Genomic DNA, 24,174 nt, shown 5'->3' with positions numbered 1-24,174 from the left:
TCCCTGTGCTTGTTTAGTGTCTGTGACATTAGACGTTATTAGCTCAGGCAAATGCCATCAGGCAATCAAGATGTAAATTGAGTCATTGAGACCCAGATTGTAAAGTGCACCGAGCTTGACTGTCACGGTATTTAATTTGCAAAGTGGTTTGAGCTGGAGTGGGGAGAATCGTGCCCCAGTGGAGGGGGACCACGTTCCTGCTGCAGACAGAGCCCCTGGTGCCTGGATGTGGCGGCACCTGGTTCCCTGTCGCTCCCTTCAGGGATCAGGACATTCAGCCCTATCCTGAGATGACTGAGAAACAGCACAATTGGTCACGTGATGCTAAAATACCACTTTGTACGTCCATGTGTCCAGAAAGAAAGGCTGTGCCCTTTTCGGCTGCAGTGGTTGTGACTTCTCAGGTGACTTAGGATCTCCCGTCCCTTTGAGATCCCTGTGTCAAAGCCAGTGAGACCTCCATTGTCCGGGGGACACTCTGAGATATCCATTCAGTACAGGGTATTCTTGTGACAGTTCAAAGCCAATTTATCTCAAAGGTGGAAGGGGGGAGTCTTAAACAAATGCTTGTGCTGAACGCTGGGAGAACCTCCTCCACTTCTGTGCAAAGCAGTGCTCCCTTGGGGACTGGCATTAGGGTGACATGTTAAACCCTAGAAATGACCACAGTTGCACGAGGTGGAGTCCTTGCTATAACCGTGTGCCTCATTGTATTGGGTTTCCCACACAGAATTTCCTAAACGAGTACTTTTGTCTCAGATTTAAAAGCATTTTCAGGCCGGGCGCGGTGGCTCACACCTGTAATCCTAGCACTCTGGGAGGCCGAGGCAGGAGAATCGCTTGAGCTCAGGAGTTCGAGACCAGCCTGAGCAAGAGCGAGACCCCGTCTCTACTAAAAATAGAAATTATATGGACAGCTAAAACATATATACAGAAAAATTAGCCGGGCATGGTGGCACATGCCTGTAGTCCCAGCCACTCGGGAGGCTGAGGCAGGAGGATTGCTTGAGCCCAGGAGTTTGAGGTTGCTGTGAGCTAGGTGATGCCATGGCACTCTAGCCCGGGCAACAGAGTGAGACTGTCTCAAAAAAAAAAATAAATAAATAAAAGCATTTTCAGGGCAGCAGTGTTTCCATATAGTAACCTCTGTTGACATACTGTGTTGGTTACTGAGATGCAAAGCTGTTGTGATGACTCTGTCACAAAACTTCAGTGACAAATGTACTTCTCTCTCCTATGGGAGCCCAGAGGTGGGTAGCCAGGCCAACAGGGCAGCTCGCTGCAGGCGGGTTTTCGGGGCTCCTTCTTCATCTATTTTGTTTCTCCCTGTTCCCCCCAGGACTGTGGCTCTCAGACTCTCTCGAGCATCTGAGTCACCTGGAGGGCTTGTTAACCCCCGTCCCACTCCCAGAGTTCCTATGTGGCAGGTCTCAGTGGGCCAAGCGTTTGCATTTCTGACGTGCTCCCAGGGGGTACTGGCACCTGGAGGAATGCTGCCCAGGTGCTGTCCTTACCTGCCCTTGTTGAAGTCGAGCTGCAGACACGTCCATGTCCCAGGTCATGCAGCGGGAAAGAGTGCAGGGGTACACTCAAACAAAAAAAAGAATACATTCATCAGCAGGATTATTCCAACAGCGAATATTCCCTGGGGCACGTCTGATTTTAGAGCCGACACAGGCGGGAAGAGGGGTGCATGCTGGTCTGGCTGTGTTGGCAGCCAGGAGATGGCATTCAGAGGGGGCCTGGGACACGCAGTGCCAGCAGGCTGCAGCTAAGGCTCCCTAAGGAGGATGCGAGAGGGGAGTTGTGCAGCTGTGTGATCGTTCCCCGACTCCCACCTCCCCGGGTTTGTAGTCTTTCCCGAAGGGTGGGCAGGGAAGACTCCTGGAGTTAGATCTTTCTGGGGTGCAGGGTTTAGGCTGTGCCCCTCCCCCCTTCAGCAGGCCTTCCTCTAGATGTGTCTGTCTGTCTGTCTGTCTCCCTCCCTCTGGAAGACGCTAGGGGCAAGAGGGACTTGGAGGAGGCGTGGGGGACCTATTGCACCTGTCCCTCACCTTGCCTAGCTAGGACCCTCTGGGCCCCCCCACAGTTGGCTAAGACCTACCAGCAATGAGATTCCGTGCTGCCTGCAACACCAGGAACTTGCAAACAGGATGATTTTCAAGAGCATGGCTCACGAAGTGAGGAGAAAAGACTCTTCCAATAACAGAGAGGTGAGAAAACAAAACAGTGAAGGAGATTAGGGTAAAACAACATAAAAGCCCAACAACTCAGGAATTTCAGGTTACAGTGAGCTATGATCACGCCGCTGCACTCCAGCCTGGGCAAGAGAGCAAGACTCTGTCTCTTAAAAAAAAAAAAATTGTGTTTTAAAAAAAGAAAGCCAGGCCGGGCGCGGTGGCTCACGCCTATAATCCCAACACTTTGGGAGGCCAAGGCAGGAAGATCCCTTGAGGCCAGATGTTGGAGACCAGCCTGGTGACCAATATAGCGAGACCTTGTCTTTGTAAAAAATTTTAAAATTAGCCAGGCCTAGTGGCCCATGTGGCTGTAGTCCCAGCTACTTGGGAAGCTGAGGTGGTAGGATCACTGCGCTCAGAAGTTTGAGGTTAAAGTGAGCTATGATCATGCCACCGCACTCCAGCCTGGGTGACAGAGCAAGAGCACATCTCTAAAAAAGCCCAACTACTTTTTAGGGGACAAAGCATGGAAATACAAGTTGCTCTAACAGGAACAATCCCATTTGAAAGAGTAGGCACGTGGTGTTTGTCACAATGCAGAACGGGCTGTCTCAGTCCATTCTGGCTGCTGTGACAAAATGCCATAGACTGGTGGCTTATAAACAACAGACATTTATTCCTCACAGTTCTGGAGGCTGAGAAGTCCAAGATCAAGGAGCCGGCAGATTTGGTGTCCGATGAAGGCCTGCTTCCTGGTTCATGGTGCCTTCTTGCTGTGTCCTCACATGGAGGAAGGGGGAGGGGTCTCTCTCAGACCCCTTCTATGAGGGCACTAATCCCATTCACGAGGGCCCCACCCTCATGACCTGGTCACCTCCCAAAGGCCCCGTCTCCTAATATCATCACCTTGGGGGTGAGGATTTCAACATGTGAATTTGGGGAAGGCAGGTACAAACATTCAGACCATAGCACAGGCTGAGAAATACATACCCAACTCAACTTCAAACGATCTCCCCTGCAGTTCAAGCCAAAACAAATTTGGGTTCCACGTTAGCCAAGGAAGAAAACAGGACTGTCAGCTGCCCTCATTCCTGCCCGGCTTCTGTTTTCACTCCAAGTTCGTTAGGACCCCTTGGAGATGGACGCGATAGGGCAGGACTCTCAGAAAACCCTTGGGGAACAAGCCCATCATCCCAGTTGGCCATTCTCGAGGCCCTCGGACCAGGGAGGGAGGTGGCCAAGGCCACGTGCCTCTCTTTGGAGAAGGGGCTGCAAGAGGCCTTTTATAATAAGCTGTGTGATTTAGTGTCTCTTCTGTGCTAAATGTTCTTTGAGCAAAATCCAGTTGTTTCTAATTTGTGTAAGAATAATATGCATCAACATGTTACCCGTCGTTCTTTCTGGGAAAAGGCATTACAAGTGGTCTTCATTTTCTTTGTTATAATTTTCTCTATCTTCACATTTTTCTACAGTGGATGTGTATTTTTATGATCAGAAACCACATGTGAACGGCTTCTGTTGGGCCGGAGCTGGGACGGCTCACACGCGTGGCAGAGCGACTAGGCGTCGTGCAGGCTGGTGGGGCAGGTGCTGTCTGGCGGGGCTCGGCTGCCTGTGACCTCGAGGTTGTGTTCCCAGCGTGCCTGAGTCAGGTCCGGGGGTCTCTTCCTGCCTTTAGCTCCTCGTCTCCCCGAGCTCCGATGTGACAGTTCCCAGGCTTGCAGGGAAAGCTGCTGAGCTTGAGGGGAGGCAGCCATGGGAGCGGGACAGTAGGGGACACCAATGACAACAGCAGGGGGCCTTTCCCTGCACCTGTGGACACGTCTTTTGTTGTGCTTTCAGGTGAGCCTCAAAGCGGGAGCTTGGAATCGACCTGTCATCTGAGGACTGACTGCTGCTGCCACCGCCGGCCTCTGTCCCCTGCCCAGGCTTGTCACTGTGCCACCCCTCGGCAGGTAAGGGGAGTGGCTTGTCCCATCTAAGAGCAGGTTCTCTCTGGAGAGCAGGTGTCTTTGCCGGGAGTAGGTGTGGGGGGGGCCTGGCTGAGACTCGGCTCTCAGGACCCTCGGGGTGTGACCAGGCTGTCACAGCACCCCACGTTCTCCCCGTGTGAGTGAACGTGCCCATCTTGGGCAGCAGGGGAAGAACACCAGCCCGTCCCTGTGGGCTGCTGGGGCTTGGCTGGGGGACCACGCTGTGCGCGCCCGCCCGTGGGAAAAGAGATGCTCTTTGGGTAAGCATCCTTGTTCTGCCACTTGCTGTGACAAGGGGAGGTCGGCGAGCACCACCCCCACCCCGACCCTGCAGTCGAAGCTGGCTGGTCCCTTTTGGCTCAGTGCTCTGTAGCCACTGGCGAGAAAGTGGAAACGGCTGACAGCCAGCCGTGACGCTCCACCTTTGGTGCATGCCAGAATCACCTTGCGAGGCTGTAAAACACAGACGCCCAGGTGTGCGGGGTCACGGCGCGGATCCCAGGTGTGCGTGCTGTGAGAAACCAGCTTGGCCCCCTGGAGAGAGAGAACACACACGCACACACACACACACACACACACACACACACACACAGAACAGCTCAAGGATCACTGATGGCAACAAGGGTGACTGCCCTGGAAGTGGAATCGGGGACGGCTGGGGGCAGCAGAGCAGAGGTGGCAGAGCGGGCTCTTCTGTCCCGTGGACCGAGGGGAGCCCTTCCGTCCTGGGTGTTAGCATCTCTTCGTTCGCCTACCGAGGGCCATTTAGTGGGACTCTCTAGTTACCCCTCCTCCCCACCGCCTTCTTGAGCAAGAATGCAGACTGCGGGAGAGAGGGTTTTCTGTGTTGTTTTAAGGTGGTCAGATGAAAAAGACATAAGTATATTTTATGTGCTGAGTTGGGGGAATCCAGAGACACAGACGTTACAGGACAGAGGGGTGAGTGGCAGGGCAGGACCTTCAGAAAGGGGACCTGTAAAGTGTTAGCCTTGGAGAAGAAGATGCTCTCAGCTGCGGGTGACAGACGACCCAACAAACGCGGCCTGAACTGTGAGGAATATGTTCTCTCCATTGCAAGGATCAGAGCTAGGCCTTCCAGGACCCATCCAGCACAGGGCTCTGTGGCAGTGTCCCTGGGAGTCCCCTGACCCTGTCTGTGGCTGATGCTCCAGGGGTCAGTATGGCTCTTGCAGCTCTGGACAAAACTCAGTCAAGGCAACCAAAAACAGGGGTTCTCCCCTCGTGCCTCGACAGGGGAGAAAACCCTTCCCTACAAGTCCCCTGCGGACTTCCCCTGGTGTCCCATTGATTAGGGCAAAGTCACATGCTCTGGCCCCACTGCAAGGGAGGCAGGAAGGTGAGCATCTGGCATCGTCAGCCTCTGGAGAGGAAGGCGGGCTCTGCTGGCAGAGACAGCGAGTGTTGGAGCCACCGTGGGTGGGTCACCAGCAGGCTCTGGTGAAGAGGAGGTGGGGATGGAGGTGGGCACAGAGCAGCTGTAGGTGGGGCAGGGGACATTCAGGAGAGTTCTGTCATAATGGCCTTTCTCTGCAGGCAGAGGGGCTGAGGTCCTCTGCTAAGCACGAAAGGACAGAGGCGGCGAGGGGGTGATGAAGACTGGAACAGGAGGACAAAGGGAGGGAGAGATGATTTGGGACAAGGGGTCATCTTGCCAGGTAGCTGTGAGGATCCTGCTAAGGCTGGAAAGTGAATGTCTGCTAGCCAGAGTTTTGGGGGGGGGGCTCTCCCACAGTGCTGAGCACCCCTCGGTGTGGGTGGAGAGGGGCAGGAGTTGGCTCCTTATAAAGTTGGGTTTTAGGGACAGAAGGAAGTGAGAGACAAGCAGAGAACTTGGGAGACAGTGATGGCAGGGCTGGGTTGTGTTGTTCAGGCTGAATGTGGAACTGCATGGAGCCAGGAGAGAAGGGAACATCAATAGAGGAGGTCGCAGGGTGAGACCGGGCCCAAGAGCACAGCTCCAGGCTGTGGGCTGGGCCTAGGGGGTCTTGACTGGGGGTGGCTGTGGCTGGGTGGGCTGGAGGGCAGACACACGTGGAGGGACTGAGGGGGGATGCGGGAGGGATGAGGGTCCTTGAGGGGAAGATACTCGGCTCCCGGCTATGGGAGCCCCCAGAGGGAGGTTGGGCCCACCCCAAAGATAAATAAAAAACATTCCTAAAAAATAAAGGCCCGGACCAGATGGTTGCACACCCGAATTTTACCAGACCTACAAAGAGCTGGTGCCTATCCTGCAGAAATTATTCCATAACATCGAGAAGGACGGAATCTTCCCCAAAATGTTTTACCAAGCCACATCGCCCTGGTGCCAAAGCCAGGAAAGGACTCAACAAAAAAAAGAAAACTACAGACAAATATCCCTTATGAATATAGATGTAAAAATTCTCAATAAAATCCCAGCAATTTATGAAGAAGACCCCAATGGCAACCACAGCAACAACAAAAATAAATAAATGGGACTAGATTAAACTAAAAAGCTTTTGCACAGCTAAGGAAACAATCAATAGAGCAAATAGATAACCTACAGGATGGGAGAAAACAGTCACAAACTGTTAAAGGGTGATTAACAAGAATCTACAAAGAACTTAAGCAAATCAGCAAAAATAAACACCCAAAAAAACCCCATTAAAAAGTGGGCAAATGACATGAACAGAAGCTTCTCAAAAGAAGATAGACAAATGACCAATAAACATATGAAAAAATGCTCAACATCTCTAATCATCAGGGAAATGCAAATCAAAACCACAATGGGATAGATAGCACCTTACCCCTGTTAGAATGGCTTTTATTAAAAAGTCCAAAAACAATAGATGCTGGTGTGGATGAAGAGAAAAAGGGACACTTATATGCTGGGGGGCGGGACTACAAACTAGTACAACCTCTGTGGAAAGTAATATGAAGATACCTCCAAGAGATACAAGTAGAACTACCATTTGATCCAGCAATCCCATTACTGGGCATCTACCCAAAGGAACAAAAGACATTCTATGAAAAAGACATCTGTACTCAATTTTTTTTTGTTTGTTTGGTTTTTTTTTTGAGACAGAGTCTCACTCTGTTGCCCGGGCTAGAGTGCCGTGGCGTCAGCCCAGCTCACAGCAACCTCAAACTCCTGGGCTCAAGCGATCCTCTTGCCTCAGCCTCCCAGGTAGCTGGGACTACAGGCACAAGACACCATGCCCAGCTAATTTTTTCTATTTTTAGTTGTTTGGCTAATTTCTTTCTATTTTTAGCAGAGACGGGGTCTCGCTCTTGCTCAGGATGGTCTCAAACTCCTGAGCTCAAGCAATTCTCCCACCTCAACCTCCCAGAGTACTAGGATTACAGGCGTGAGCCACCGCACCCGGCCCATGTACTCGAATGTTTATAGCAGCACAATTCACAATTGTAAAGATGTGGAAACAACCCAAGTGCCCATCACTACATAAGTGGATTAATAAAATGTGGTATATGTATACCATGGAGTACTACTTAGCCACAAAAAACAATCATGATCTAGCACCTCTTATATTATCTTGGATAGAGCTGGAACCCATTCTACTAAGTGAAGTATCACAAGAATGGAAAAACAAGCACCACATGTACTCACCATCAAATTGGTATTAACTGATCAACACTTAAGTGCACATATAGTAATAACATTCATCGGGTGTCGGGCAGATGGGAGGTGGGGAGAGGGGACAGGTATATGCACCATCTGGGGGATGGACCTGCTTGAAGCTCTGACTCGGGTGGGGCAAAGGCAATATATGCAACCTAAACATTTGTATCCCTGTAATATGCTGAAATAGAAAAAAATTAAAAAAAGAAATTTACCTTGAAGAAACACCCATAAGAATATGAAAATACATAAATGCCTATAAATCTATTGATCGAAAAAATCATGCTGTAGCCACACAATGGAGCTGTAGCTGTGAATATACTATGTAGCTGTAAAAAAGAATGAGTATGATCTTTTTTATATATTATTGAACATTTTTACATATTTGTGAATGTTTTTACACATTAGTGAACAAATTTCCAGGATATATTGTTAAGTGCAAAAGCAAAGTTCAAAAATGCCGCACACACACATAATGTTATCTTTTTGTGTAAGGAAGAAGGAGAAATAGGAAAATACACATGTAACTGCTCACTTTTTATAAAAACATACTCAAAAAATTAATAAAATAAATTCCAACAATCATGAGATGGGAAGAAACTAAAACTGAAATGAGGTACAAACAGAAACAAACCAAAAAAAGATCCCGGCCAAGACCTCCTCGCGCCTCACTCTGTACTGTTGGGAGTCGCTGTCACTTGTGTTTCTGCTCACAGTCCCCAGCTCTGAGACTTTATTATTAAAGCAGTTTCTCGTTAGATGTGGTAACTAACTGCGCTGTACAGCATATGCTTTCTGTGACATAGGTGACATTACAGTGGTCTTTTCTTAATCATGTGGCATCATTATGTGTTGGGTCAGGGAGAGTTTCTTTCTAGAAAAGCAAATTGAAGCTTGGGATGGGGGTGTGTGTGTGTGTGTGTGTGTGTGTGTTATATTGTTGAAAAAACAAACTCCCAACCTAAAGTCTGTAAACTTTTCTGAAGTACAGCAAATTAAAATAAATAATAAAGCAATTGAATTCATTGGAGCCGTAGATTGCTAGGAGGGGCTTTTGGAAACAGCGGGAAGGACACTCAGCCAGGCCTTAGAGCTTTGAATTTGGGCTCTGGATCCATAAATGTTGGCTGTGGACCCTTTGGCTGTTGGCTTGATTGCTCTGATTTTTGCACCTTCTTCCTTTACAAAACAAAAATTAATACTGTCCTGTCAACTTTATGGGCTGCTAGAGGAACGAACAAGCAAGTGTGTGTGAAAATGATTGATGACCTTACAAATGTCCAGGTGTGCCTCATGGCGGAGGTGGTGGGGGTGAAGAATTCACTCCGGGACCATCTGTTCTCATTCTTCCCAGGACTGAGAAAGTCTTTGCAAACAAAAGCACATGTCTCCCTTGCTCCCCCAACTCTAGTGAGGTGTGCCCTTCTCTTGTCCCATGAGGGTTTTCTACCGAATACTCCCAGATGCTCCCCAGCTTGCACAGAGAAGCTGTAGGAGGTGGGAGATGGGGAAAGCTTGGGGGGGGACCTGCCTCACCCCTGGAAAAGCAGCACTTCTAACCCTTTGACTTTGGTTGCTTTGACTTTGACTTTGACTTTGGCTGCTTTAACTTTGACTTTGTTTGCTTTGACTTTGACTTTGGTTGCTTTGACTTTGCCTTTGGTTGCTTTGACTTTGACTTTGCCTTTGGTTGCTTTGACTTTGACTTTGACTTTGGTTGCTTCCAGGGGCAGCAGAATGAAAGAAGCCATGTCCAATAACAGCACCACGAGCATCTCCCAAGCCCGCAAAGCTGTGGAGCAGCTGAAGATGGAAGCGTGCATGGATAGGGTAAAGGTAAGCATGCCCCCACTCTCTGCCCAGATCTCAGCTCAAAATTGTCCTCCCGTTTCCAAAGCAGCCTTGTGAGAGTTAATACGTCACCTGACAGAGCATCCAGCCAACCTTAGCTGTAACATTTACAAATGAATGTTTGCTTCCGAGTTCTGAGCGTGCCCGAGGATTCGAACGATGCAAAATACACAGTGTGCATGAATTCTGTAAGGAGCTGCCAAAAATAGACTCATAATTCATCTTGGCTCTTTTTTAGCTCCGTTGTCATGCCGATAAGCAAGAAAGAGAGTTTAACGATGAGATCAATCACTGTTTTTCTGCCTGATACAGTGACTTCGAGGCTAGACAACATCGGATATTTTGACAGGGTTCCTGTCGGGGGAGAAGCACTGAGCCATGCCTGTGTTTGTCAGATGTTCCCTTGGGGAAAGTGAAGAAAGGTGCCAGCCACCTCCCACTGTGTTCACTTCGCTGATAAGTGCAGGTCCCTTGATGCTGGGACGGCTGAAGCAAGATGAAGCCACCAATTCTCCAGGTGCCACTTAGAGGCAAGCAGGAAGTCGGGCAAAACAGGTGGCTCTGAAATACATGTGGGGCATATTCTTGCACATACTGATACCAACTGCAAATTAGGTATCAGTCCTTGGTCTCTAGGCTGGAGGAGGAAGCAAGGTTAGCACGCAGAAAACAATTCTGAAACGGGGTGAGCCTCAATAGTGTAGAAAAATATTGAAGAATGAGGGCAGCGCTCAGTGGTGCAAAGACAGGAAGAACAACTGCCGAGAGGATGCGGGCTGTGGCAGGCAGCATCCGTGCACAGCCACTGTGCGCTGGCCCGGTCCCGGGGTAGGGCCATGTACGGGACAGTCTCCGCCATCTTGCTCAGAGAGCACTTCTGGCAGTTGTGAGCTGATACTGGAGCAGGAAGGGCCAGTGTGAGCGAATCGTGGCCAGTGTCCGGCAGGTGGCCTTGCTTGGAAGAGCTGCAGGTTGTGCTGGGAAGACAGTTTTGTGCAGCTCTGGGAAGAGGGTGCTGTGCACACAGGTGCAGATCGTAGAAACTATTGGGCATGACGCCAAGGCCACGAGGGGACAAGTGTTGGAGGCGATCTACCCTGGCAGCAAGAGATCGAGCTGTCACAGGTGAGGAGGCAGCTGAAGCTCTGAGTGTTCAAGAGAGGCAAGAGGGACAGAAATTGGGTGTCGTGTGGAGCACAGAGCAAAGGTGGGATCAGAGAGGCAAATGCACCAGAAAATCAGCAGAACTTGGAGAGTAAACATGGGAGACACAAGGAAGAGAGAAATTAGAACCCAATTGACAAGCTCTCCACAGCCAGAGAACTGGAAAGATAGCAGACACTGGTTTTGGCTACAGGACAGTTCTTTGCCCAGGGGTTCTCCTTTGGCAAGAAATTCTGCAAAAACAGATCCTCGCCCACCACAAACACCACCCAGGAGCCATTGTGGGGAGCCGCTGTCCCCCGGGATGAAGTGTTCCGAACTTCAGGAGTCACTTAGGCACACACAGTCTCTAACAGAAGGAGGAGACGTCATAAGCCAAGACAGGGACAAGTTGGTCACTCAGTACGCAAAGGAACAGGCAGCCGTGCTTCTGTGGTGACGGGTGTTATAGACGTGTGGTCACAAAATCCCTCAGAGGCCCCCTGGAGACTAATTCAGATTCTGTGCTAATTCCAGGGCGTCGGCTGGTGACAGCCATGTCAGATTTGGTTCAGAAACGGAGGTGGCAGAGTCTCGTCACTGCAGAGATAATCCCACAGCAGCCTGAGGAGAGGGGTGGCCCTGGGGAACCGCGTCTGTGCCGCAGCTGCACAGTCACATGTGTGCTTTTTTTCTTGCTTGGGCAACCTTGAACATTTTTTTTAATTGTGGTAAAATATATATAACACGTAATTTCTTATCTTAACCCTTTTAGAACGTACGATTTAATTCAGCAGTATTAAGTACCTTCGCGATATTGTACAACCATCACCACCATCCATCTCCAAAACTTTTCCATCTTCCCAAACAGAAACTCACACCCATTTAACACCAAGTCCCCATCCTCCCTCCCCCAGCCCTGGGCGACCACCGTTCTGCTTTCTGCCTCCATGAATGTGACTCCTCCAGGTACCTCATGTAAGTGGGATCACACAGTATTCGTCCTTTTGTGACTGGCTTATTTCACTTAGCAGATTGTCTTCAAGATCCATCCATGTTGCGACATGTGTCAGAATTTCCTTCCTTTTTATGGCTGAATAATATTCCATTGTATGGACCTACCACATTTTGTTTATCCATTGATCTATCGATGGGTACTTGGGTAGTTTCTACCTTTTGGCTATTGTGCATAGTGCTGCTGTGAACATGGGTGTACAAGTATGTGTTTGAGTCCTTGTTTTCAGTCTTTTGGGTACATACCTGGAAGTGGGGTTACTGGATTATATGGCAACTCTATGTTAAACTGTTTGAGGAATTGTCACACTGGTTTCCACAGAAGCTTCCACCAGTTTACATCATGACTGCAGTGCACGAGGATTCCAGTGTCTCCACATCCTGGCCAACGCTGGTTATTTTTTAGGTTGTTAAAAAAAATTATTTTAATTGACAAGTAAAAATTGTATATATTCATGGTATACAATATGATATTTTGATATATGTATATACTATGGAATGGCTAAATCAAACTATTTAACATATGTATTACCTCAGATACTTATCATTATTTTTGTGATGAGAATACTTAAAATCTACTCTCTTAGCAATTTTAAGATATGTAATATATTATTATTATCTGTAGTCACCATGATGTACAATAGATCTCTTGAACTTATTTCTCCTATTTAACTGAAATTTTGTGTCCTTTGACCAACATCTCCCCAATCTCCCCACCCTGGCCCCGCCCCACCTCTGGTAACCACCATTTTACTCTCTGTTTCTATGAGTGTGACTTTTGTACATTCCACATAGAGGAGAGATCATATGTTATTTATTTTTCTGTGCCTGGCCTATTTCACTTAATATAATGTACTCCAGGTTCATCCATATTTTCTCAAATGACAGAATTTCCTTCTTTTTAAAAGGCTGAATAGTATTGTGCATATATATATATATATATATATACACACACACACCACATTTTCTGTATTTATTCATCTGTTGATGGACACGTGCTTTCGACGGGTCACTTTCAAACCTTAGCAATATAGAATGCCATCCGTTATGACATTCAGCCACAAACTAGCCGGCGTTGTTATTCCCATTGCAGGAGTGAAAGCATCTCGTCCAGGATGGTAAACTTGCAAAATGACTGAATTATGGCTTTATTTGTGGAAACCTGGGAAACAGCAAAACTGAGAGCCAGATAGACAGATAGGACATGTCTGTTGAAAGAGTTTGGTCAAGTCAAGGTCCAGGGTGGGTCTGGGTCAATCATATTCTAAACAAGCCAAGGAAGGGCTTTGCTGTTCTTGTGCTGAAGGGCCATGTAAGAACAACCCTTACGTAGATTAACTTGGTGACATTAAAACTCTTTTAAGCATCTTGGATTTACTTCCCAAAGTGCAATCAAATTTTGATCTGAAAAAAAAAATAAAGCCTTGTGCTGACGGTAGCAAACAGTGGCTGGTTCACTAGTATGGGCATTTGACTTCAGAATTCACAGAGGGACTCTCTGCTGTGCTGTACTTTTATTCACACGGATCTCCCACTCTTCCCCTCTCTGGATTCCACCTTTGGGTATAATCTCCTCCACTCTTAAATTGGTGTTATCTGTGGCCTAGGACCCACCCCATGAGCAAAAGCGTCTCCCCACACAGGCCATATACCCACGATTGAGAATTTCCTATATTCATCTGGAACAGTACAAAGTAGTTACTGGGATCCACTGAAAGCCGTAATATGGAAGTATCTAGAGATTGCCCTTAGGAGCTGATGTGTTGGTCTCAAATACTTCCCAATGTGAGAAGAAAAAAATTCACCAGGCTTCACCCTGCAGTGTTTGCTGAGAATTTAGAGATGAGGTATGTGCCTATAGTGTACACAGGTTCCTGTTAGGGTTACCCATCATTTGACTTCTACTGGAGCATGCACCAAATTTGACCTTGTAAAAGATACCATCGCACCGTACTGGCTGCAACCTGGCTGTGCTCTTAACTATAATCCTATTTTGTTTTCTTGGGGTAGAGGGAAGAACAGGCAAAACCAACAAAGATATTTTTAATTGACTCCAAGGAGTATTGTTAAATAGACAAGGATTGCTGAGAAATCAGTGTGGGTCTCTCTACTTTAGATGCAAAGGATAAATGCAGTGGGTGTCACAGCCAGAATAATAATTATGTCGTCTGTCTTGTCATGGAATGTGACTGTAGTAATTGCAACATTTTCACCCATCATTGAAGCTTGTAATTATAGTGCAACTAACAGGATCATGCGCTAACTTGGGCTGTTTTAATCACCTCTTTTGCTGTGAAATGTAATGGTAAAATTCCACAGTTGTTCCCAGGCTACCCATTCTTTCAACAGCTCTTATCTTGTAACTCAAACAGTTCAATACTAAGGAGGGCAGGTGCAGAGATGCTGTGGGCATTTTATCACAGCAGACTTGAGGGAAAGCCGACTTCAGGCTTGATCAGAAGGCATAAACAGTAAGGGAGTTTTCAATTTTCTACTAGAATAAAATTTTCTCTTTGAAAGCAAACTGTCTATTTTATGTTTCAAAGGTAGCAGATGTTTTGTGGAATCTGGCAACATCTGCAACTCATATTTTATACATGTCGAAGGAAACCTGCAACCATAAGAATAAATCTAAGGCTGATTAAGATACCTGCTCTAAACTCAGTCCAAAGAGCAGGTTTAGGTTCATTAATGCCTGGATACTAAGCCATGTGTCAGGATGTCACCTTTCATGGGAGGACTCGTTAAAGCGGTCATTACCTATATTTATCATTACAGATCGCATTATGATAAACTTCAGATGCTTTTGTATATAGGTTATACAGGACTCTGGACACTATGTGAAATGAGGAGGCTGATTAAGGAGGGAAACTCCCTTGACTGTTTTGCTGTGAGATGATTTACGCTCTGTTAGACACAGCCGCGCCCAAGGGCCCATCCTTTACGGTGCTACATTTCTATAATCCTGAGTGATCTAGGAAATTAATATTGCACGGAAACAAACCCAGATCCACACACTTGGTCTTAAACTGAACACCGATTACTCGGCACTAATCCTGGCTTCCTTACGTTTGCATGCCTGGGGTGCAGGTGCGCAGACTCAGCAGCCGGAGGAGTACAGCTAGAACCGAGCAAACGCAACTGTGCTGTTCAAACAACAAAAGGAGACAATCTAAGAACAAAATTTCAAGAAATTTTCTTAAAAGAAAAATTGTGGCATCAAGTACAGTGTCCTAGATTAGACCTGCTTAGAACCGGCACGGCCAGACGTTAGCAGCATAATTGCTGGGTGCTGCGGCTCTAGGCTGTAAGGGAAGAAGAAACTGTGCAGGAGAGGGAACGTGGGCCCAGCCCCATCTCTCGTCCACTGGACCAATCCTTTAAAGCCCCAACATTTTTCGAGCCCCCTCCTCTGATGTCATGTCCCTAATGTACCGGTTGACGGAGCAGCTGCCCCAGGAGACGCCCCCTTGAGGGTATTTCAGAGAATTAAACGAGTCCAATCCACCGACGACGGATGTTGATAACCACCTGCACGAGTCAACTGATCAAGGGGAAGGCAGCTGTCGCGATAATTCGGCAAGCCAGCTGCTGACTGGTTGGATTGTATGCATAGGTAGAAGTGGATTAACGGGCCACAGCTGAGAGGCAGGAGAGTCTTGGAGGCCACAGTGGCAGCATCCATCCCAGCACTTCTCAGGGCTGGGGAAGAGGGAGTGAGTCCCCGCTGAGGACACTTACTGTCCCTGGATTAAATGAAATGACCTAAGAAACTTTAGGTGGAAGACTGGTCTTCTGGTCATGTGAGTTCCCAGGTAGTTGGTCTACAAGGATCTCTCCTCTTGTGCTGAACAGGCAGATGAGAACATTCCAGTCCATTTGAGAATCACAGTTCTCATACCAGTTAATAAGGCAGCTGCTGTAGCATAGTGGCTAGGTGTAGATTCTGTGTAGACTCTGTATGAGGTGTAGATTCTATATAGATTCTGTATAGGGATATATTCTGTGTAGATTCCGTATAGGGTACAGATTCTGTATAGAGTATAGATTCTTTATAGATTCTCTATAGAGTGTAGATTCTGTATAGATTCTCTATAGAGTATAGATTCTCTATAGATTCTCCACAGAGTGTAGATTCTGTATAGATTCTGTAGAGTGTAGATTCTATATATATTCTCTATAGAGTATAGATTCTGTATAGATTCTCTGTAGAGTGTAGATTCTGTATAGATTCTGTAGAGTGTAGATTCTGTATAGATTCTCTATAGAGTGTAGATTCTGTATAGATTCTGTAGAGTGTAGATTCTGTATAGATTCTCTATAGAGTATAGATTCTGTATAGATTCCATAGAGTGTAGATTCTGTATAGATTCTCTATAGAGTATAGATTCTGTATAGATTCCATAGAGTGTAGATTCTGTATAGATTCTCTGTAGAGTGTAGATTCTGTATAGATTCCATAGAGTGTAGATTCTGTATAGATTCTCTGTAGAGTGTAGATTCTGTATAGGTTCTGTAGAGTGTAGATTCTGTATAGATTCTCTACAGAGTGTAGATTCTGTATAGATTCTCTACAGAGTGTAGATTCTCTATAGATTCTCTACAGAGTGTAGATTCTATATAGAATCTCTATAGAGTGTAGATTCTGTATAGATTCTCTATAGAGTGTAGATTCTCTATAGATTCTCTACAGAGTGTAGATTCTCTATAGATTCTCTATGAAGTGTAGATTCTGTATAGATTCTCTATAGAGTGTACATTCTGTATAGATTCTGTAGAGTGTAGATTCTATATATATTCTCTATAGAGTATAGATTCTGTATAGATTCCATAGAGTGTAGATTCTGTATAGATTCTGTAGAGTGTAGATTCTATATATGTATAGAGTATAGATTCTGTATAGATTCCATAGAGTGTAGATTCTGTATAGATTCTCTGTAGAGTGTAGATTCTGTATAGATTCCATAGAGTGTAGATTCTGTATAGATTCTGTATAGATTCTGGACTACTTAGCTTCAAATTCTGGCTTCCTCTCTTAGTGGATGTGTGACCTTCTTAACCTTTGTGCCTCAGTTTCCTCATCCGTAAAGTGGCCTTAAGAATAGTACTTATCAGGAATACTTGAAAATTGCGAAGAGAGTAGATTTTACATGTTTTCACCACAAAAAAATATGTGAGGTAAGGGATGTGTTAATTAGCTCGATTTAGCCATTCCACAATGTAGACATTTATCGAAACAGCATGTTGTACACCATAAATATATTCAATTTTTATTTGTCAATTGTAAATAAATAAATAAGAATAGTACTTACTGGAAGAATTCAATGAAGTCATACATCTGATGTATTTAGTACAGTACCTGGCACATAATAAGCCCTCAATAAATGTTAGCTACTATTTTTGTTATGGTTTTATGCAGCCACCTCCTGAGATCTTCTAGAGGCCAGAAATCTTGCCGTGTTCTTTCCCCTGCATCCTCTCAATTAGCTAAAAGGTAGATACTCAGTAAATATTTCCTGAGTGAGATAATAAGGTTTTTAGAGAATTCAGAATAAATTGGAGCATGTCCCCCCCTCCAAAAAAAAGAAATAGATGAGAAAGTGAAAACTAGAAAACTGGAGAAAGCTGATAGGTGAGACATCCTGAGATGAAGCTCCTGGAAGAGCTCACTGAAGTCAGGGACCGGGACCCGCAGATCCAGGAGGATGGTGGCTCTGGAGGAGGAAGGTGGCAGTTCCAACACTGCAGCCCTTCATGGCACTGGCCTGGGCAGCAGCGAAGGGCACTCCCAGATGCATTCAGAGGCTGTCCTAACACGGTGGCCACAGGGAGACCCAGCAGCCTCTGCACCACTGGACATGGTGAGAAGCCGGGAGTGCAGACGAAGAAGGTCATGACTAAGGCAGTTGGGGACAGCAGTTGGTTTCGTTCAGAAGGTGGCAGCGAGCATGCTGTATGCAGGGCCCAGTCCTCCAGGCCAACACCCACACGCTGCAGTGCTCACTGTGTGATTCCAGTTCTCCGTGTGTCTGGGCCTTGGAGTCCGCTTTCTACTCCTGTTCTCTGGTCCCTTGTGGTGGCTTCATGGGTCCCCTGCAGGCTTGGTCTTCCCCTAGGCCCCCACCCCCCTGGGAAATAACTCCATGGGTGTCCTGTAGACCATTGCACTCTTCAAACACTGCAACTCAACTCAACGTACATTTATTTAGGATCTAAAATACCAACTGTGGTGCTATTAAATGTAGAGTCATAGACTATGTAGAGTGAAATGAATCTTGGAGAAATCTAACTGTCCTGAAGTTTACAGATGAGGGAAGTGAAGCTCAAGCTTAGGGATGGAGGTGGAACTAGAAGCCCTCTTTCTCCATTCCACATTCCCAACGAGTGTAGGCTTTGTCGGCATCTAGATGGACTCATTGCTCAACTTCGAGTTGATTTATTTGAGGAAAAAAACGCATTCTGTCTCTCTGCTGGAATTATTTCTAGCCATCGCTAAAGCAGTTGGGTCTGGGCTGGAAATCAGAAGAACTACCTCTGTCAAATGTTGAAAGATGAGCCAATTTTTAAAACCCAAAAGGGAACGTGTGTGCTTATATGGCTGGAGGCTTTGAAACATTTTTTTTTATTCATTTGTGGAGTGTTTTATCATTCTGGAGAAGATGTAGACATTGAATGTACTAAAAGTATTTTGTTTGACTGCTGTGTACTTACCCCTGCCTGTAAGCTTGTAATAAGCGCTTGCAGGCGGAACAGCCTAATTGGCGGGACGAGTTAGTGCACAGGCCGTTCATTTGCCAAGCACATGACACGGACCACGAGTGAAATGAGCTGGTAACTTCATCTCCCTCTCAGCCAATGCTTCTCGGCACCCCGACCTCTCCCACCCAGCTCTTCCTCTGGACTTGAGCTTGCAGACGGTCCCATGCACCACTGCTGTGCACCAGCAGGCTTAAGATGAGCCTGGAAGGAAGTGGAAGGGGAAGAACTTTCTGGTCAGGAGCAATTCTCTGCAGGAGAGTGGCCACCCCAAGTGAAAACGTGTGCATATAAAACACGGCTAAATATATGTTCTACTGAGGAGGATGACGTCTCTCTCTCTCCCTCTCTCTCCCTCTCTCTCTCTCTCTCTCTCTCTGCCGTGAGAGTGGATTGCAGGAACACAACTAATATTAATAATAAATATAACCACATTGGTTGGCCAGGGGTTGCATTCTGCTTTTTCCTCTGCTTTTTCCTTCCAGAAATGATTTAGAAGAGTCATTGTGAGGCTACTGGCCTGGAGCCTCTTCTCACCCGATTGAGAGTCCCACGAGGTCGTCTGGTCCTTCCTGCTGGACCTCAGTCCTCTCCAGACGCCGACCTGCCATCCTAGGGTGGCCACACTGCCTTGGAGGCGTGCTTCAAACTGTCCCTTGGGTTTGCACAAACCCCATCTCTCCGGCCAAGGCATGGCCTTGTGGCTGTGCACACAATAGAGCCTGTCCTTGGGGTTGTCCCCTCTCTTCATGGACATCTCTCTGCTGGCCCCACCCTGCGATGTGGCCTGTAACCAGGTGCCTGTGCTCTGTGTCCCCGCAGGTCTCCCAGGCGGCCGCGGACCTCCTGGCGTACTGTGAGGCCCACGTGCGGGAAGACCCTCTCATCATTCCAGTGCCTGCGTCAGAAAACCCCTTTCGAGAGAAGAAGTTCTTTTGTACCATTCTCTAACTCCATTTGCGGTGAAAATGTCTCCTTTTCCATCCCTAAAAGTCCCCCGTAGAGACCGTGCATGCTCTAAGCCACCCACACCCAGCCCTGCCCAGCCTGTGGTGGCCGGGGCTTGTCCCGTTTTCTCACTTGTTTTCTTCGTGGCATTCGATTTCATTTTTGTTCTTTTCATCTTCGTGTTGTTTTCATTATTGGCAGAGAAAATAGACATTTTTATAGCCCACTAAACAAATACGCCATGTAAAAATAAGTATGGATGTAAGGGTTTAAAAATTTTAAACATCAATTCCCGAGCTTAAATGTGTCACGTTAATACATTTCAGAGGATAACTTACTGCAAAGAAAACTGTCCCCAATTATCCCCCATTTAATTCGGTATCAAATTAGAGCATGTTGACCAACTGAAATAAGCAGGTGAAGTTTCCATCTTCCTTCCCGGAGGAGGCAGCTGTGGAAGTTTTCTCTTTCCTGCGTTTCCCCCGTCCTTTTATTAAAAAGGAAACAACCCAAAGGATTGGAATGGCTTTCAAAACACGTGTCTTCCCGGAGCCATGTGACCCAGGCCTCGGTGGTCCCTGTTGACCCCTTTGGCGGTGGCCCTTCCACAAACGTAGGTGTTGGGCGGACGTTGTAGTCAACTTGGCCGTAAACTTGGCCGTAAACGTGCACTGATATATGTGTGTGTTGCAGCCAGACCTGTGGGTGCCATCTCTCCTTTCCAAGTGCCACTTCTTCCTGCTCCCTCCTCTCCTGGCTCTTACTCAGTGGTCCCAACGTGGGCTGCATTCACAAGGGCCTGTTCCGGACACAGCACTGGTCCCCCTGGGGTTTGGCCAGGGCAGCCCCTTCCCTGCAGGAGGGAGTCATAGTGACAGCAACTCACTGTGTGCCGCCAGCGCTCTGAGCACTGATGTGTATTAAGGTGTTTAATCCTCCAACAATCAACAGCATCAGTGCATGTCTGCTTTCGAGCAAGGGGAAACTGAGGCACAGAGAGATTATGTAGTTTGACCGAGGTTACAGATAGCAAGCAGGGAAGCTGGGACTTGGGTGCAGGCAGTCTGGCCCTAGAGCCCACCCCGAACCCCCGAGCTACGCTACCTGTTTGCAGGTAGGGACAGCCGCAAACAACCCTAACTGTGCACTGTGATGCGAACATCTCTGTTGTACCGACCCGAGGTCCACTCGCGGCACACTTCTCTTCCCACCTTGGCCAGGAGAAGGCCGTCGAGCCTGTCTTCTGGCAGGTTATGGAAGATGATATGTGGATCCCCCTGGGGGGAGGCAGGACATCCATGAATCAGCTGTCAGATTGTCCGAGGCCACCCTGCAGGCCACGCCTAAACCAAACTCACACTACCACCACCACCACCACCACCACCACCACCACCACCACCCCCCGATGGAAGAAGAGAATAAACTGTGGGGGCAGAGAGCTCTTTGTCTAAGTTTGTTCTATGCCATGTGTTTGGGAACTGCCTCCCTCCCTGGTCCTGACAGAGCCTCACTGTGTGACACACGGCAGGCCATTGTGTGCCTGGAATGTTCTAACCTACAAATCGGGGACAATGGCAATTACTCCTCCTGCCTCTCTGGGAGGAAAAAGGGAGATGCTACCTAGATGAAAGCTCTGATTATCATTTGAAACAAATAAATGTACTGACCGCCACCCTCTAATACAGGGAAGAATGCATGAGTGCAAAGATCGTGTGGTTCAGTTGGATGAAGAGTATGAAATTGGCTGCAAAGAGGCAAATATAATTTCAGATCAGTGAATGACTTGCCACTCTCATAAATGGCTTTGGCGCATCTTCATTCCTTGCTGCTTTTGTGGAAACCCATCCTCAGTTTCGTTAGAGCTCACGGATAATGCCGGTGTCGTTAGGAAGCTGTTGCTCAAACTATAGCAGAACTGTCCGCTGGATGTGATGCTGACCCTACAGATCCTTCTGTTGTTTGGTTGAGGACGAGGATCTCTTTCTCCTGTGGTCCATGTCACCGTCACTAAGCTGATGAAACAAAGCACAATCCCTAAAAGCACATCCGAGAAGCCAAGGAGGTGGGACAGCCCAGAGTGCCAAAATTGGGTCAAGAAAAAAGGGCTTTGAGTGTCTCACCAAATCTTGTCTCTTTGTCTTTACTGTTCCTGTCCCTGCATGTTCAGCTTCCCTTTGTTCTCTCTTTGTCTTTACTGTTCCTGTCCCTTCCTGTACAGCTTCCCTTTGTTGTCTCTTTTTCCTTTTCTTCGTCACTCTCCCCTGTGAGATGCTTTTCTGTGCTTTTACTACACCTCTTCCTCCCAAACCTATGGCATTTTTTGTGGGTCACCCCTCCTTAAGGGATTCCTGAGTGCCAGTTCACGCACACAGCTTCAGCGCGAGATGCACGTGTGAATGAGCCCCTCCCCTTCTAACAATCAGTGGAAGATGAGTGACATAAAGCCAGCTTGCGCGATGGAGCGTAGCTGCAGGGGACAGTTGTTGTGTTGTGTTCTCAGCGTGGCTGTCCAGCATCTGCCATCTCTTCCTGTTAGGGGGGATGTCACCCCTTAGGTACAAACTCAGTGGGATGCAGTTCCTACCCCCCTCTGTGGAAGCCGAGGAAGGGGGATAGTCCCTGCCTCTCAGGGATACCCCCTTCCGGCCCTGTACCAGCCAGGCAGTGGTAGTGACCTGGGGTGGACCAACTGGACTCCCCTGCTTGGGGCTGTGAGCCGGGAGCAAGTGACACAGAAGTGACAGGGGGCTGAGACTCATTTCTTGGAAGCTGCAGTGGCCCTGGGGTGGCAGTCATCTGGCAGGGGAGGTATCTAGGTAGGGCCAGCAGGCTGCAGGGACGGTGTGTCCGCTGGTAACAACGTCCAGGGCTGGCAGGGTCTGGGGAGACCATTCCTGCTCCCCTCCTTGGCCCCACAGAGCTATCTCCGCCTCCACCCATCTTCCTGCGTATCCCTTCTAGTTTTCTATCAATTCTTTGAGCTGCCAAGCTCCGTCCAGTAAATTCCTTATTCTTCCCTGAAATGGCCTGCGTTGGATGTAAATACCGTGGGACCTAACAATTCCACTCCTAGGTGTATACCCAACAGACATGTGTACATATAGTCACCAAAACAACTGCCCTAGAATGTTCCTAGAAGCACCATTCGTAATAACCTGAGACTGGAAAGCGCCCACGTGCCCGCGTTGCCTGGGTAAACAAATCATGGCATAGTCCTGTGGTGGAATCCCACATAGCAGTGAGGATGGACGATCTGCAGCCACACTGCCACACCCCACAGCATGGTGTGCACCTCACAAACCTAGTGTCTAGTGAGTACGGCAAGAGCACACCCTGTGATTCCATGTATATGAAGTATAAAACCCAGCAAAACTAATCTGTGCTGTTGCAGGCAGGAAGAGTAGTTACTCTTAAGGGGCTAGTTACCAGAAGGGTGCGTACAGGGAACCTTCTAGAATGTTCTATCTCTTGATCTGGCTGCCAGGTACCTGGGTGTGTTCAGTTTGTGAAAATTCTTGGAGCTGTGCGCTTTCGACGTGGGCACTTTTCCGTGTGTTATGTTATACTTCAATAAAACGTTGGTTTTTGTGGCTAACCATCAGGAATCCTACTGTTATTTTGTGTTTCTTTTTTTGACACTTTGCTCAACTTTTTACTCCTCTTTAGATATCATTGTTAACATCATATTAATGATAACGACCATCTGTAGCAGGGTGTTTGAAGAGTGTGCTTGAAGATGTTTTGAAATACGAGAGATTTGCAACCCGCAGCCGTCTGGATGGAGAATGGGCATTAGCGCCCTGTGAATAGCAAATGCAAACGCCACACTGTGGAATTTCCGTGTTTTGGAAACACAGGGAGGAATACTAGTGGGACTTCCCGCTTGATGACAGAGATGACATCCTCTCCTGCCTTGTGACCAGCAGGATCGAGTGGAGGGGACGGCCCTGCCACAAACCCCATGATCCGACACCACCCGGCCCTAGGTGCAGGGTTCCTTCTGCTCTGCTCCCACCTGCGGGAGCTCTGGCCCTGCTTCCAAACCTCAGATTGATTGTCCCTAAAGATGTCCCTGTGCTGCCTCCCTTGTTCCCGGCTACCACGCGGCCTCGGCCATTCTCCTGGCAGCTCTGACATGTTGAATTCCACGGTGATCACAGAGTAGCTTCACGCTGGGACCTGTGACATGAGTCACAAGGTCTTACCTTTGATCCTGAGCTCCAGCCCCCTGGGGCTCGACAGTGAGTCCAAGAATTGTCAGCAGCCCCCCTCTGGGGGAGCCATGGGGGGGCCGCAAACCAAAGGTCAGAAGGAATTTTGTTCTGGTGACTGTTCAGATTTGAGACAAAAATAATAACAACGTTTTGACCTGAGAAGAATATGGGTTAAGGCAATAGATCAGACAGAATTTATTTACACTTCCCTTTCCTCAGCTCTTCAGGGGGGTGAGAAGACACCAGGTCATGGGTGGTTTTTGTAGAGGGTCAGAAGGTTGCTCCCTACCCTGCCCCGACTTTCAGCCGCGTCTCCTCGGCCACACCCCACTCTGCCGTCCCCACGATGGGGGGCCCAGGGTGGCAGCAGTAGAGGGTGAGCTGGTGTCCACCCGGTGTCAGTGTGTCCTGAGATACGTGAGGATGAACCGGTGGCGACTCCCACTGGCCACAGCCTGGCATTCCATCCTGTTTGT

At 47.8% G+C, this 24,174-nt stretch overlaps 1 protein-coding gene across 3 annotated transcripts in view; it reads left to right on the top strand.

The window, feature by feature from the left end:
* The window catches only part of GNG4 (G protein subunit gamma 4), a 44,101-nt gene extending 21,021 nt beyond the window's left edge, over positions 1–23,080 (top strand). The window contains exons 2-4 of one of the 3 annotated variants that reach the window (XM_045537248.1): positions 4,023–4,135; positions 9,509–9,608; positions 19,359–23,080. In XM_045537248.1, the coding sequence (XP_045393204.1) occupies positions 9,510–9,608; positions 19,359–19,487 (228 nt within the window). In that variant the 5' untranslated portion in view covers positions 4,023–4,135; position 9,509 and the 3' untranslated portion in view covers positions 19,488–23,080. Of the gene's footprint in view, positions 1–4,021; positions 4,136–9,499; positions 9,609–19,358 lie in introns of those variants that run through there. The other 2 variants (XM_045537246.1, XM_045537247.1) reach the window with 2 other exon arrangements.
* The last annotated feature ends 1,094 nt before the right edge of the window (positions 23,081–24,174 follow it).

This window comes from Lemur catta, chromosome 25 (genome assembly GCF_020740605.2).
Source record: "Lemur catta isolate mLemCat1 chromosome 25, mLemCat1.pri, whole genome shotgun sequence".
NCBI classification, from domain to species: Eukaryota; Metazoa; Chordata; class Mammalia; order Primates; family Lemuridae; genus Lemur; species Lemur catta.
This window is presented reverse-complemented; position numbering and strand designations above follow the sequence as displayed.